Source organism: Oppia nitens, unplaced genomic scaffold (genome assembly GCF_028296485.1).
Source record: "Oppia nitens isolate AA-2021 unplaced genomic scaffold, nextdenovo-longstitch-racon4-pilon3 scaffold3_pilon_pilon_pilon, whole genome shotgun sequence".
Taxonomy (NCBI): Eukaryota; Metazoa; Arthropoda; class Arachnida; order Sarcoptiformes; family Oppiidae; genus Oppia; species Oppia nitens.
The window spans coordinates 6,539,239-6,556,096 of NW_026533221.1; the positions used below are offsets into that span (position 1 = coordinate 6,539,239).

Sequence of the window (16,858 nt, forward strand, 5' to 3'; positions counted from 1 at the left end):
TAATATATTTAATTAAAACATTAAACATATTAAACATCATTTAATATACAGTAATGAAAGCACGTGTTATACAAAACATACTGTATTTACAATACAATACACAATCAGCTGATCTGCATATGTGTTGTTTTTATTGAAACTTTCAATGCATTCAATTAGTTATGTTTTAACATTAATTTACCAAATGTTATAAATTTAATACTAACATTAATTAGGTATTATTTTTTACATAAAACAAAAATAACTTAATTTAGTCGTCACTATACCTGACACTTGAATACTAAATTCATGACAACAATAAATATTTGAATCATTTTACTCTACAAAACAATTTTATTGTATATTTTATAATATATACTGAAATTTTATTTACGGTACACATTGAAATATTTGTATTATAGTTTATAGATATTAATAATATATAATTATTATTATTGATAATTTGATTTTTAATAATTTACCCAAACATTTATTATAACAATTATTGTTTGCTATCTAATTTAGATAGTTAAAATAGACTATAAATGTCAAAATATTATATAACAATAAGTTTCTAACAGTACCGATAAATTTTATTTTACTCTTATTTTGAATTTAAAGTATATTTAACAATATTATTATTTATTTTTTAGGTCTGAATAAAATTTGTTATAAACAACACATAGATATATCAATATATATTAGTTTTGGTAATGTTTGTTGCAATGATTGTCTTACATGATTGTCATTATTTAATTTAATTTTATAATAAGATTTTATGATAAATAAATGGCCCCAAAAATAATAAAATCACTAATATATCATTAAATAATTGTAGTAATACTGAGTTTCTTGTAAATAATAACTTTAAAAATAAGATCTTTCGATATATAAATTAAAAATAAAAATATTCATCAAAAATATAACTATAAATCAGATAAGAATAAATTAATTCAATTAATGTGCCGTTTGTTTGATTCCCAGCAAAAATTCCGCGACTCCCAGATAGTAGACTGTTTGAGCAATACCTATATTATTTACAGGTAAATAAAAAAATAGTAATTAAAAAAATATGAGTAAATTATTCAATAATTACCAAAGAGTGGTGCGATAACCATAACACGACAGACGGCTCCCTTTAAAAATGTTTTATATCCTTCTTGTTTGGAAATCTTAATGAAAGCGTCAATAATTCCGTTATATGTTTGCTCTCCTTTAGCTTTATTTAACACTTGAAGACGAGTTTTGATAACATCAAAGGGATTAACGGATACGGCGGCCACTGAACCGGCACAACAACCGGCAAGAAATGAGGCCTACAATTGGATCATAAAAGCAATTACCGGTTCAATTAAATGGTATAAAAATACGGGACAGTATGTTATATACCCAAAAAACTGATTCTCCTGAACCATCCTTTCGTTTTGGTCCTAATTTGTTAAGATTAGCAAACAATGGGAAGTAAATGACTGAAAATGACACATCTCTCAGCATTGTTGCAGCCGTTCCTCTATAGAGACCAAAGATTCCTCGAGTTTTGATTAGTTTAAGTGCAATGGCTGTCGCAGAAGTAGCCATTATTGCTTCTCCTCCTTCAATAACACCTAAAGATTAATTTACAATAAATAAAGGATTTTAAATATAATAATCCATTAATATTGTTATATTTTAAAAACCTTTAGTAGAAACTCTTCCGGCGTCTTGTAATTGAATTTTCAACAGTTCCATAGGTGTGGTCACTGATTCATAATTTTAATTATTATTTATTTATTTACTCATTGATAATTAAGATATGGATTGTTATTAACAAATTACAGACCAATTATTTGACATAAACCGGCCGATCCTCCCGACAACATTTCTCGAGGAAGGGACAACTTTCTGGTCATTATATATTTAATTATAAATAGCAAAGATATAACACAGATATACAACTATTTCGAACCCGTTATCATCAGTGAGCTTATGGCGAAAAAAATCATTGGCCGCCAGTTTGATGGCCTTTTCGGGTGTTATAAGTAATATATTGACCGCCGATCCCCTATACATCCCTATCAGACCTTCTCTACGAAATGTCTTTGAAAAACAGTCAATCCTGTTGTTAAAGAAAATCAAATTAATTAATATTATATTATTATTATTTAAGAAGTTTGTCATACATTGATCGATACATGAGTTGTCCATTTGGACCAATCTGTTGATTTTGTAGACGTGTTTTGACTATAATTTTAATAACAAATAATAAATTAAAAATTGTATACAAATGATAATAATCATGCATTTAATGACCATTGACCTATAGGTCAATCACCTAAGTCTATCGGGAATACACATGTCACTCCTATAATACCCGCAATGCCTCCGTTGACTATCTTCGGTAATAACCTTATATTAATATATAATGTTTCAAATTATTTGATATCATATGTTTGACAATCAGTTTTATTCAACAATACATACGGAAATTCTGTCTTCATTTTTGATGAATATTTTTTGTGATAATTAAAAGATAAATAATTTTTATAAAATAAATTAAAATCACTACATCAATAAAATAATCACAATTTAATAGTAAAATATCATACAATGCATATATTTTTTAATTTATAAAAATAAGATATAGTGATGTTATTGATATAAAAATATATATCAAATTAATAGATTGTGACAATAACTGAGAAATTAATTGAGATTCACTATCACTACTGTAAACCAATTTTGATAATAAATTGTGTTTAACTCATAAACTGTTATAAAATACTTTATAATTATTACATTACATATTAAATTAATATAAATTTAAGATACTATACAGTATATGTCATATACACTGCGCTAATATAATAAAATTTATGTATAATAATAATAATACTATATGTGGGGTACACTCGTACACTACTGTACTGTTTATATTAATATGTAATATACAGTACAACAGTAACTTATATCCAATAAATAGAAAATGTATAAAAACAACAGCAATGGTATGACATCTCATGTGAGACCAGTTTTCATCAATAAATTTATTTGATTGCCTTTACATTCAATAACACTTTAAATACGTAAATCAATACGTAATCCATGTGTCGGCTATTGATTTACAAGTATTTAAAGAAACAACAATAAAGTATAGACAGTAAACACCAAACTTGCCATTGATTACTATATTAAGCACTGATTTGATGTCAAATTCATAGCACATTTAACATTCATATAAATTCAATTAAAACTTAATTTATCCAAACCTTGAATTTAGTATTTATTGAGAGATAACTTTTTTTTAAATACTCTAATTATATTAAAAGCATTGATATTTTTTTAGATTTATTTAATCTTATTTCAATTTACTCAGTAATTCAATATTTATTTGTTTGTTTGAGTTTACAATATATACTTTATATAGAAAAAAATAAATTAATTGAATTTAATTAGTTTTACATTTAATAAACAGAAAGTATTTTTATAATAATATAAATAATAGATAATTATTACAACAATAATTTACAAAAAATACTTAATTTATTTATTTATTGTAGTTTCTCAAAAAGATAAGTCGAAATAATTTACAAATTGTTCAATTAATGTGATATAAATTATATACAGATATATTAATGTATTACATAATTAGCTTAAAAAAAATGTTATACCTAAATATTTATATTAATATTAACTTAATTTAAATATTAACATTTTCCCAAAAAGTGTTATGACTTAGGACTACAATTAAGTTTTTAATTATAAAATTATTAAAACAATATAATAGTTAAGTTTGTTAATAAATAAATTTTGTTAATCATTCAATTGTTGCAATAATTATATCAAAGAAATTAAATTTTATTAAAATATTAATCAATTTATGGTAATTGTCGTAGTTTTACAACAACAACAAAATTAATCAAAATTAAAGATTAACTAAATTTATAGTGTTTTGTAATAAGACGTTATTTATGTCATTAAGTCAACACATTTGTCTGAAATTTTAATAATAGAGTCATATATTGTATAAATGTATTAATGTATTGATGTATTAATCATTACTTTATATGTATTACAGTATATATATATATATAACTATAAAAACTATTGAATGAGTGAATGGCGTTCACAATAAACACTCAATTTATATATAATTTGATTAATAAAAACATTAATTAAGTGTTTATATAATTGATTTCAAGACAAACACATGACTCTATTGTCTATACCATTGATAAACATATTTAACCACAAATTATATACTTATAAGACAAACGACAAGACAGACAATGGACACAAACATGTTTTCGGTTAGTTTGACCACAATTTGTGACCACTTTTGAAATAATTGTTTTGATTGATGACTGAAAGGTTTCGATGGAAAACAATGGTTATACCAAAGATATGGACGATTTGGACGATAATTTTGATGCCTTTAATGACGAAACTTTTGGTGATATGTCCACCGATTGGGATGAAGGAGAACACCAAAAGATGCTTACAATGACCTCAAGTGATAGTTGTGAAGACAGTAATCAAGTTATGAATAAAAATACTTTTGTAAATAATAGTTCATATAATGATTACGCCATCAATGATGACTTACATCTGACATGTGATGACATTCTGGCCAAAAGCATATCTAATTTAGGTCTCGAAGATGAGGACTTCGATGATCCGGCAATTATGACATTTTCGCGGAGCGCTAAACCAATGCCAGAACCAACTGACCGATATAGTCACTCACCGCCACCGCCGGCTATTCTTTCATATGAAGAATATTCTGCTTCACCGCAAACGTCTACCATTTGGAGTACCTCTCAGTTAGACTCAACAGTTAAGTCAACTATGAGTACCACTAGTGTCGTAAATATGAGAACTTTAGAAGAAGTAGAAAATGATTTAATTATCAGAAAAACCAATGATTTGCATCAATTGACAACTATTAAGAAATCAATTAATTTAGAAGATTTAGAAAAGACATTAATAGATGAATCAATTCATAAACAAGTGCCACCAGTCAAGCAAAACTTGAATGTTAGTCACTTGACGTCCAATTCAATTTGGTCACCATTTACTAATGATTCTTCACCTAATATACTATCTAACGGAACAATTGATTTAAATAAAGCAATACGTATTGAAGATATCGAGAATATCAAACCAAAAGCGCCTCTTAATCACAATAATATAGACATTGATGCTATCCATGCGGCCGCTCGGTTAGCCTTAAATGATTCTCAAGAACAACAACCTCTTCAATCAATTGATCCATTATTGAAAGCTCAAACATTATCTGACATTGAAAGGCAGTTAATAACAGGTCCACAAAGTCCACCAAAAGTAACAAAATTGCAGCAAAATATGTCAAAACTTGAACCAATACCACCTGAAGTGCGAACAAATACTGTATTGAATAATCAGACACCGAATAAGTCTTTAAGTCAATTCAGACCTCAAATGATGGTTCAAAACAGACCTAATAATATGTTTATGAGACCACCAATGATGCCGTTACTGCCATCGACACATCCATCAATGACACGACCAATGTATCCGCCGGCACTTATGCCTAATAATCAACGATTATATCCATATCCAAGACCTCCAATTATGCATCCAATGTTACATCCATTGCAAATTCAACATTTAAATCAACAACAACTTAGGTATTTGCAACAACAACAACAACAACACTTTATTCATCACATGCAACGACAAAATTATCGAAACAATGATAGCGTTGAAGACGTTAACGATTATTCTGGTTTAATGACTAAACAAGAAAAGGATTGGTTGATTAAAATACAACAAATGCAGACAGAATTAAAGGATCCATATGTTGACGATTACTATTATGTTACGTATATATCACGTAAAATAGCTGCCAAAGCAGCAAACGATAAGACAACACCTAAATTAGTGATTCCTGAACGACCAAAGCCAACACCTGAGTCCGAGAAAGACAAGTATATGCCGGAGCAGTTTGCGGGTACATTAGGAAAGATACAGGTGTCTAACGTGAATCGGCCCCGACAGCTATTAGATGGCAAGTTTAATAAAACTGATAACTCGAGTGATGCTAATAGTGATAAACCAATGGTCAGTAAGAGTGAAGTTCAAAGATTTAGAAAACTTTTGCTTCAAATCGAAAGATTGTATGTCGTCTTAATAAACATTGATGACGAAGACAAACGTATTGGTGCTCTGCCTCCCGAAGCAAGGATTCCACACTTAGAAACACGAAAACAATTGTGCGATAAATTGTTTAAAGGACTCACTAATGTTACTAATGATAAGATTAACGCAGAAGTGGCGCAAATCAGAAAGGGTTTGATTTTGTTGTTTAGATCGTTGAGCTATTTCTCAGATGATTACCATAAAGCCATAATAATGTGTGACATATTTAGTGCAAACAATTATAAACAATACATAATTAAATCAAAAGATAGACACGATTTTGTACAGCTTTTATTGAATGGTATCTCATCTGTCACTAATCATGAAGTGATACTTAAACTTATATCTAATGTTAACAACAACTCATCTGTAACTCAATCTGAGGTTAGTATTGAAATTTTACGGTATTTAAAAAAATATATATTTTAGTAATGTTTTACATAATTTTTTAAACATTTTAACAAATAGTATGGAAAGTTAATCGAGGAATCACTTAACAAACATAACGAAAAACTGGAATTAAACGGACAATTCAACAATTAATAGGAAATTTTAGTATCCTTTCAATGAACTAATTAAATATTAGCATAAATTGATTGATTGTTTTGATTACATCTGCCGTTATTTTTAGATATAATTGCCATTCAGTTAAGTTAATTATGATTTAATATTTCATTAAAAATATTTTTGTTACAATTAAAATTATATTAAATCAAGGAAATTAAAGTTAATTTATATACATATTAATTAATGTCTTTAATATTTTTTTGGAATCTTATAAATTTTTAAAAACTAAAAACTTGATTTTGCAAACAATTGAAATAAATAAATAAACATTTGACTAATACAGACACTAAAATGACACAAATATTGTTATTATGAAATCGAAATTTGCTAAATTAAAATTTTTATAATTTAATTAAAATTAGTTATTTATGTATATTTTTAAGTTTTTATTATTATTTTTTATCTACACTCAAATCACTAAAAATCATGTGGTTAAATTGTATTTATTTTAAATGATAAAACTTAATTAATTTTGTTGTTTATTTCTATCAAAAAACAAATAAAAACGAAAATTTATTAACAAAAAATATTTATTAATAAAAAGTTTTTTATTTAATAAGTCAAGAAATAAAACTGGAATTCAATTTTCTTTCTTCTCTTTTATTAATAAAATTTAATTTCAAAGACCAATATATGATTGAAATGATTGATGCGATTAAAGAAAACGAAATTTTATCTTCATTTTTGCTGTTGTTTTATATGTTTATTGAGAAAAATACACTAAATATTTGCTTCAAATTATCGGTCTTATTGTGTAAAGTAAGAGTCTATATAAACAAAAAATGTTATTAATATTATTATTAATACTTCTTTATTGTTATAATTTGTATTATTATGTTTATTATTAATAATACTATATTTTTATTATACTCATTACTATTAATTCTCTCTCTCTCTCTCTCTCTCTCTCTCTCTCTCTCTCTCTCTCTCTCTCTCTCTCTACTCTCACTATTTATTGCCTATCATTTTAGTCCATATAATGACTTATTATTATGTTTTGTTGTTTATATATTATAGTATATATAAATTAATAACAGGTTATATAGTTATTTGTGAAATTTCTGTTCACAAATCTTGACATAAGATATGTTTGTCTAATGACCGGAACTCGAGTAACAAAATTATTATCTTTTATAACGAGTAATTAAAGTATAATTCACACATACAGTACAAAACAAAATATAAACTATTTAACTTTCAATTATTATATGCCATTGACATATAGGTATATGTTATGTGATTTTATATAAATTACTAATTGAGGTATATTTTTGATATACAACTTTCATTGCTTTAACGAAACAGCTAATTATGGATTTCATGTATGCATTGTGTTAGTTGAATGACAAACCAATACACCAATAATATGACATAACACTAGTTTATCAACAGTACATAAGTTGAATGTTTGTAATACAAACTTTGAATCAATGGCTAAAAATATAGTATAGGGCGTCAACTAATTGCCTACCCGTGCTTTCTCTCATTTTGATTATAAAATTTGCAAATTGTGTGACTCGTCAATAAAAGTTTATCCACATTTCCCAACGGTATACGGTATATAATCTCTTATTTTATACAATTTTATTATACTGTATATGAATTTTTATATTATATTATATTATGTAGGGATAACACAATACTTCTAAAGCGCACACGACTTCCCAACAAATATAAGAGATTTTTTGAGACTTACCTAAATGTTATAATATTTTTATTAGTTTTGTTACAATTATATTCTGTAGATAAAAGTCATAATATTTTATATATTTTATTGCCAAATATCCCAAATAATTTTTATTGTATGTCTTGTATATATATAAATATATATATATATATTTATAAATTATTATAGATATAATAATACATTAATCCTTAGTTATTTAATAAAATATCCTAAAGGGGCGATTAGATTACCAATAATATGTATGAATCATTCAAAGAGGACACTGAATTGAAAATGTTTGACTAAATATTATATTTTAATATAATATATAATAATGTATTTTTATTTTTCATTTGATGTTTTGTTTTTTCATTCGTAAGCCAACTCATGCTTATGTATCAACTGTTTATGGATTGTCTGATATTGAGAGGGAAAGGACAACATATATGATCTCGTGTTTGATATTTTTAGTCATAAATATGATCTCAAATATAATTCCTTAATATTTTGTGTCAAACTTTGTGAATCACTCTTTTTTCAATCTAATCTAAAAGATATTTTAGTCTATATATTGAATGCTAACTGATTTAATATCTAAACTACACAGACATCACAACTAACAGCACAAGAAGTGCTAAAACTAATGGCACTTATATAGCATTCTTGATATCCATTGAGACCATTGAGTCCATTGAGTCCATTGAGTCTATTGTGAACACTACTGCTGTAAATCCAATCTAATTCACTCATAATAGACGAAACAATGGTCTTAATAAAAGTACTTTTATTTTATTGAAAATTTCTACACAATGTTTATCTTTGAAAATTTCATTTATAATAACAACCAAAATATATATTTGTTTTGCCCGACACTCTTTGTATTGCAAATATTATGTAAATGGATTTACTATTATTTTGATTTTTCTAAAAAATTTATTTCAACACATTTTATAAATCTACTATTATAGTAGTTTATAAATATCATTAAATAGTATTACATTTACTTTTAGATTATGTTTACTATTATAAAATAAAAACAAAATAATATAATATATTTAAAGAGAATATTGTATTTATCTTGTTTATATATATTTTAATAAAATAAAATGATAATAAATAATAATAAAGTAAAAGACAATACATTTAGAAATACATGTTCAGTATTTGTAATTTTATTCTTACTTTTGTTATACTAATGAAATGTTATATAAAATATTTGATGAAATTGTTTAACGAAACCAAATATATTATCTCAAAATAATTTAACCTTTTGTAACACCGTTTTTATGACATCTGCGAGATGTTGGTCTAAATTGTCAAATATATAAAAATATATACAATTGTATATCAATATAATAACTGAGTTCCTCTAAACACACAATATATGTGATTAGATTATATAAAAAGCACTAACAAAATATACAATTCTGTCAATGAATTTTGTATATAAACTTAAAATTGCGTGATTTGTGTGAAAGTGGTGGTCCATCATAACTGGTATACCCTATCATATCATATGAGTGCCAAATCATATGCCATCGGGAATGAGATATAGAGAGACACAGAACTTATTGTCTGTAAGCACACGCCATATCATCTCTTTATGAGGTTATATATACGTCGGATACCAATCAGAGTCGAGTTGATCCCAGGCCTCCAACACATAAATCCCTATATTTCGCTTCAATGATTTGGAAAAAAGTTATTCAGATATGTGTCGCCAAAAAAGTTAATATAACTGAATATTGTATGAAAAGATCACTGGATTGAGAAACAGAAATAAAGAGAGAGAGAGAGAGAGAGAGAGAGAGAGAGAGAGAGAGAGAGAGAGAGAGAGAGAGAGAGAGAGAGAGAGAGAGAGAGAGAGAAAGAGAGAGAAAGAGAGAGAAGAGAGAGAGAAGAGAGAGAGAGAGAGAGAGAGAGAGAGAGAGAGAGAGAGAGAGAGAGAGAGAGAGAGAGAGAGAGAGAGAGCAGGGATATACACTATACGAATAAGAGATTAGGTTATAAAAAGTCAGTGTTTGTTATATATTATATAAGTTGATTAGTTTGAGAGACATTATCTATAAGTTTGAAATACCGCAAAAATGCTATTAAATTTTTCCAAAGAAAATTAAAATTTTATTTTAAATAGGTCTTACAATGTTTAATGATTTATAAAATATTAAATAAATCAAAGAGAAACACAAATTAAGAAATTAATAGTGAACTCATTTTTATGAAAATAAAATAGCAATTAATATAGCATTAGATTACATTAAATAGAGTGAATGCCACTATAATTGATAAACTTTACAAAAGAGATAATCATTTAGCATTGAAATGTATTTATAGCCATTATTTATGGCATTTATATTCATTAAAAGTGTTTTACTTTTATATGCAGTTTATTATACTATAAAATCTAATATCTGTATTAAAAATTAGTTTTAATATTACTTTAATAATAACAAAACTGGACTAAAATATATTAATATTTGCATAGAAATGTATTCATATAACGTAATATGTTAATCATATAGAGAAAAATGGCAAAGAATTATAAGCTGTAAGCTCCAGGTGCTACAGCATACTTGTGCTAACACTATGGTCGATGCTTTTACTTGTATTAGTTATAATGGTAACTGTTATATTGTTTGTAAAATACATAATTTATACGTCAGATACCTATTGAATAAATAATGCAATTTTATATTTCAATTTTTGTGAATTTTATATTTTCTTACTATAAAATAATATACTGTCTGTCAATGCTATAAAAATTGTAATTATAGTATGAAATGTGTTTATTTACTAAAAAAAACTGTTGTCAACCTATTTTTGAGATGCAATATAAACATAATATGAATTTTATGCTTATTTATTATCAATTATAAAAATGAAATGATGAGTTAAATATAATTATTTGGTCCAATAGTGTCATCATAAATAATATTTTAAAGAGACACTTATTTTATATTCACAATTTTAGGTATTTTAGTATTTTTTAAATATAATATATAATTTTACGTAACATTAACAATAAAAAGTAGAATAAAAAATTTGGTATTTTTTTATAACATATCCCTCTAGTGTTATATTTTTTTTTTGTAAAATTAAATGAATTCTTTATTTTCTTTTTATTTTATAATATTGGAAATACTTGTTAATAATTTTCATTTATTAAACACTGATTTTTTTGTACATTGTTATTATTGTTCAATTAGTATAACATAAGTTTTGCAGACAATTTGAATTGATTCTACTTTTTATTGTCAAATCTCTATATCTCTCTATTGCATAATTAATATTCCCTCTCCTATGCAATGATTGAGATTCAGGGATCTCTGTTAAACAGGAATCCTAGTTATACACACTAATACACATATTTGTGAATATAGTAGACGTTAATTAAAGTTAATGAATAATAAGCGCATTAGTCTTTAAGTGCATTACTTTATTACAGTTATATTAGACGATCTTTTGGTTATATTTTAAGTGCAAAGTTTAACTCAATATATTTTTTATGCAATTCATATGTTTCCGGATGAATAGTCTAACAAAATGTAAAAATTATGAACATTTGGTTGAAATAGTATGTTTCATAAGAAAAAAAAAACTACTAATGATATAAAACACTTAAATATAATAGAAACTCATAAATCATAAGTTGCAATATTAATGCTTTATTGATGTGTTTTGCTTATACACTATAAGGCCTTTGCTATTGACTCTCAATGTTATGTAATATACCGCACAATACTGTGTGTGTGCTGACTGTGTTGAGCATCAAAAAGCAAATTCAATCTCAATTCAATATACAATGTATAAACTTATTGATTTTAATACATATAATGACACTGTTTTTGTCATAATTGAATTATGCATTGCATTTGATGCCAATAATAATTATGTTATTAAAAATGTATGAATAAATTGTTGTGTAATTCAAATAATGAACTCATGCCATGAACTCTATTTGAGAGAAAGAAAGAGAGAGAGAGAGAGAGAGAGAGAAAGAGAGAGAGAGAGAGAGAGAGAAAAAAAAAGAAAGAAAGAATTCATACATATTATATAACAAATGAATTAAATCTTTGAATATTGTTTTGTACTAATCATAAATTTTTAATATCTATTATAGATATATGTATTTGATTTGAAATCTAAGTTAATTGAATTTAATTGTTGACAACTGTAAATAAAAATAAATTTTGTGATTTCCTGAAACTACGTTATTATTCAATATTATTCACTTAAGGTTCTCTCAATTGTCTCAATAGAGTCCATAGAGTCAGTCAATTATTTGAGAGTTGGTTGACATAAATCTAAACTTGAAATAAATTATCAAATATAAAGTCGAAAGCATTTATAAAGTGCTGAAAAAGTAATTTACACTATAATTTCTACAGAGAGCCCAACCATAGGTTATTCTCACAATTTTTCTCTATTTTGAACTATTCTTTAATATACAGTGACTGTAAATTGAATTGAAAATTGAATTAAATCCAAAAAAAGTATTTTCATTGCATAAGTATATATTTATATATATTTTTTGTTTGACTGAATGAAATGTGCAAATTATGTGAACGCAATTGTATGTCTCCGCTAATGATATTCAAAAATATACATAATATATATACTTTATATTGTAAATTACTGTATAAACAGTTATTGTTAGGTAGGGACTGGTAGGGCAGGCTCTGGTTCCTCATTAAACATGTAAACCTTTTCTAATTAACTTTTATTGCACTCCTGATTATATTCGCAACATTTAGCGCTTTTGAAACAATTGTTTTGTGAAAACAAATCGATTTCAATGAATACAAGTGAACCTCAAATAAATGAATGAATGACTCTTTACTTGAATAAATACAACACAAATATAGAGAGAGAGAGAAAGAAAGAAAGAAAGAAAGAAAGAAAGAGAGAGAGAGAGAGAGAGATTATATAAATATTTTACTCTTGCAGTTAAGCTTTGTTTTAGTCCAACAAATAGTACTTTGATATTCAAACATAATATTAGTTAAAATGAATCGATGTCTCAACGCTTTACTTATATTTCCTTTTTATAGCACTTTCTCTTAAAACTCGATGTTTTTGCGATTTCACATACATTTAAATGCCTTAAATAATCACAACAACCGTTTCATTCATATTTGATGGAAATCTTGTCATTACTTTTTCTCTTTCGTTTTAGTCAATAAGTGCTCATTTAAATGACTATAAAAACACTAATAATCAATATATTGTATGTATATATATAGCAATGATCTAATAATAAGATTCAAGAGAGGATTCAGTGTTTTATAATAGTTGTGATGCAAATAGTATATACAATGTAGTGATTCAATTGAACGCCAATATCTTTATAGTAGGCATTGAAAGGACATCCCTTTATAACTCTTGCGTTTAAAGTAATTTGATTTCAGCTAAATTGATAAAACAGAAACTAAAAGTTATCAATGATTTCAATGACTAAATCATATCATGCTATTTATGTTATGGCCATTTTCATCAACAAAAAAGCTGTATTGCTATCAAATATAATTTTGGACATTTATTTCAAGTTATATAAATGACAATAAAATAAAAACACAAAGAAGTTCACTGAATATATATATAAAATCAATAAATAAAAAATTATTTGAAATAAGTCTTTATTGTCAGACATTGCGAGTCCAGTCAATTGCATTAAAAATAGTTTTATTTTTATGTATTTTATTTTACTTTGAATTCTATCTTAAGAATTGAATTATTATTATTAAAAGAAAATAAAAGAATAAAAATATATAAAAATAGTCGGCTATTGATTTGGTCATCAAATAAAAATAATATATTTTTTTACAAAATTAAAGAATTCATTAATTTTTAAGTGCTTATGAAAAAATAAAAAAGTAAACAAATATACGATAAGTGAAAAATAAGATTTAATTCATTTTCAGACAACTGATTCATTGATTTCCTTAAGAAATGTTTTTTAATATTAAAAAGATATATTAAAAACAAACGAAAGATTAGTTTATTGCATTTAAATCTATATATATATATATATAATTATGTTTAATAATAATTAATAAATATTTTTATTGATAATTTTAGTAAACAACTAAAGAATAATGTTTTGCATTAACAAAATATTACTAATTTTTACAATATATAGGTTATATAAAATTTCAGAATATAATGTATTTTTATCAATATTTAAGAAAATAAATATTTAGATTTTTCATTTAATAAAACGAGACCTATTTATTTGTCAGTATTATAAAAAAATAACTTAATTAATAATAAGGTAGTAATTAACAAAAAATAATCAAATTTACTGTAAATGTATTTAATATAATGTAATTGAATTGAACGGGTGCTCCAATTCCTTTGAACTCTTAAATATCAAAAACAAATTTTTAATATAATTTTAATTGACATTTTATATATCAATAATTACTGACAACATTTGTATTGACAAACTAATTAGTGTTGCAATTATAATACATATATATATTATAGAAGCAACATACATGTATAGTATATATATATCAGGGTTAAGCAAGGTTTTGGATTTTAGGGGGGGTAGACCGGGTGAAATTTACAAAATTCTCGAAAAATCTTGGGGGGGGGGGGGGGGGTATTGGGTGGGGTAAGATTTTTAAACGGCAATTTTTTCAAAAATCCAAAATCAAGGGGGGGTCAAGAGAAAATTCCCTAATATTCCCTTAAATTCCCGAATATTCCCATGTAAATTCGATAAAATCCCATAAGTTCCCGTATAAATTCCCAGGAAAATAGGTAGAATTTTCAAAAATACAAAAAAACTTAAAAATTAACAAAAACTTAAATTTTAACAAAAAATAAAATAATAATGTATTTAATACATAGTTGATAAAAGCATTAATGATTTAGTATTTTAGTAATTTTTAACTTTTAAAATAATTAATTTTTTAAATAATTAATTTTTTAAATAATACTTATAGTTATAATGTTTATAGTTTATAGATATATATTTTTATTTTTAAATGTTATTTTTATATAAATACTGACTGAATACTAATTATAAAATTTAAAATATTTTAAATTTTTTAGTTAAAATTTTAAAAATTATTAATAAAAACCTTGTAATATAAGTATTTATTGTTTTATTAACTTCTTAAACTATCTTAAACTTATATTTAAATTGTAATATGATTACTCTTTTCAACAAATAGGTAATTTTAATTTTTTAGTTTAATATTTTAATTAAAATTATGTTATTTTTAGATGAGTTTTAACGTTTTTAAATTTTTTTTATTTATTTTTAATCAATAATTATTCATATAAATTTTAAAAACATAAAAACACATACTAAAATAGTTTTAATTAAAATTTTTAAACTTAAAAAAAATTCGACGCCGAAATTTTAGGGGGGGTCATTTCTTCTCGTTTTTAAGCAACAATTTTTCCCATTTGGTCAAAAAGTCTGGGGGGTAAAAACCAAAATCTAGATCTTAAGGGGGGTATTTTTGCCTTACCCCCTACCCCCTTAATTAACCCTGATATAATATATATATATATATATAATTTTTGAATTTATACTAATCGACAATGTATTTTTAAGCAATAAATTTATAGTTATTTTTGTATGTAATTATAGTGCTTCATATCAACAACAATAACTGAACAAATTAGTAAAACTGATGAATGACTTATAAAAATTAATTTCTAATAAATCAATAAATAAATTATTAATTAAGATAATTGTAATCATAAAAGTCTTTTTATTTTATTACAAAATATAACATAATTATATTGTAAATTGAAGTTTGATTTCAATTTTGATGAATTGACAATAATGTGTGCAAAAATAAAATTAATCTCTAAATATAATGACATAACTATTTATTAAATGCAATAAATTATATTTTTTTTGCACACTATCATAAAGAATAGACACAAAACAAAAATATATACTATTATATAATAAATAGCATACAAATGATATGGTAAGCGACGAAAAGTTTGCAAAATATTGATCCAAAAATATATGCAAATTTAATTCACATATAAATCTTTTGGTTGAAAAGTTTTTTTTGAATATGAAATTGTTGTATATATCATATTTATAATCTATTTTTGATATATTGTATTCAATGTTTTTATATACTTTATGCAATTTATTGTGAATATTGTTTACACTTAAAAATACAAAACCGTATGGTTTGGGTTGGTTTGTGTCAAATTAAACACAATTAATTCAATATTCAATTTTATAATAATTAACTAGATATTTTAATATGATATGTAATACTGTATAATTTAATATTATAAATAAAAATAGTTTTTAATTTAGAGGTAATTATAGGTTTTTATTAATTTTAATAAATATAAATAAAAATTATTAATTAATTATATAGATTATAGTATATATATATATATAATAGTTAATTGTTTAGTCATAGTTTTGATTCTTATTTTTTATGTCTAAGATTTGGTTTAATAAAAACAATACTTTTGTCTTTTATTTCAATAACAAGAAAA

General features: G+C 24.5%; 2 protein-coding genes across 2 annotated transcripts; one reads left to right on the forward strand and one right to left on the reverse strand.

Annotated features, from left to right (window-relative positions):
- Positions 1 to 569: 569 nt before the first annotated feature.
- On the reverse strand, positions 570 to 2,702 carry LOC128957478 (mitochondrial glutamate carrier 1-like). The gene is made up of 9 exons (XM_054303244.1): positions 2,440 to 2,702; positions 2,291 to 2,364; positions 2,139 to 2,199; positions 1,925 to 2,074; positions 1,799 to 1,860; positions 1,656 to 1,718; positions 1,369 to 1,583; positions 1,076 to 1,295; positions 570 to 1,007 (listed from the first exon to the last, which is right to left on the reverse strand). The coding sequence occupies exons 1-9, from the start codon at positions 2,454 to 2,456 to the stop codon at positions 937 to 939; spliced, it is 933 nt and encodes a 310-aa protein (XP_054159219.1). The 5' UTR covers positions 2,457 to 2,702; the 3' UTR covers positions 570 to 936.
- A 1,368-nt stretch (positions 2,703 to 4,070) lies between these two features.
- LOC128957419 (protein PAT1 homolog 1-like) lies at positions 4,071 to 6,848 on the forward strand. Its single transcript, XM_054303174.1, has 3 exons — positions 4,071 to 4,265; positions 4,327 to 6,519; positions 6,604 to 6,848. Exons 1-3 carry the CDS (start codon positions 4,245 to 4,247, stop codon positions 6,676 to 6,678), a joined length of 2,289 nt encoding a protein of 762 aa, XP_054159149.1. The 5' UTR covers positions 4,071 to 4,244; the 3' UTR covers positions 6,679 to 6,848.
- The last annotated feature ends 10,010 nt before the right edge of the window (positions 6,849 to 16,858 follow it).

Coding starts and splice junctions, on each gene's coding strand:
- LOC128957419 (XM_054303174.1), top strand. CDS start 4,245: ATGGACACAAACATGTTTTCG. Junction 4,266..4,326: donor TGGACACAAACATGTTTTCG/GTTAGTTTGACC, acceptor GATGACTGAAAG/GTTTCGATGGAAAACAATGG. Junction 6,520..6,603: donor CATCTGTAACTCAATCTGAG/GTTAGTATTGAA, acceptor TTTAACAAATAG/TATGGAAAGTTAATCGAGGA.
- LOC128957478 (XM_054303244.1), bottom strand. Junction 1,861..1,924: donor AAGCTCACTGATGATAACGG/GTTCGAAATAGT, acceptor TATAATGACCAG/AAAGTTGTCCCTTCCTCGAG. Junction 1,584..1,655: donor CGGAAGAGTTTCTACTAAAG/GTTTTTAAAATA, acceptor ATTAATCTTTAG/GTGTTATTGAAGGAGGAGAA.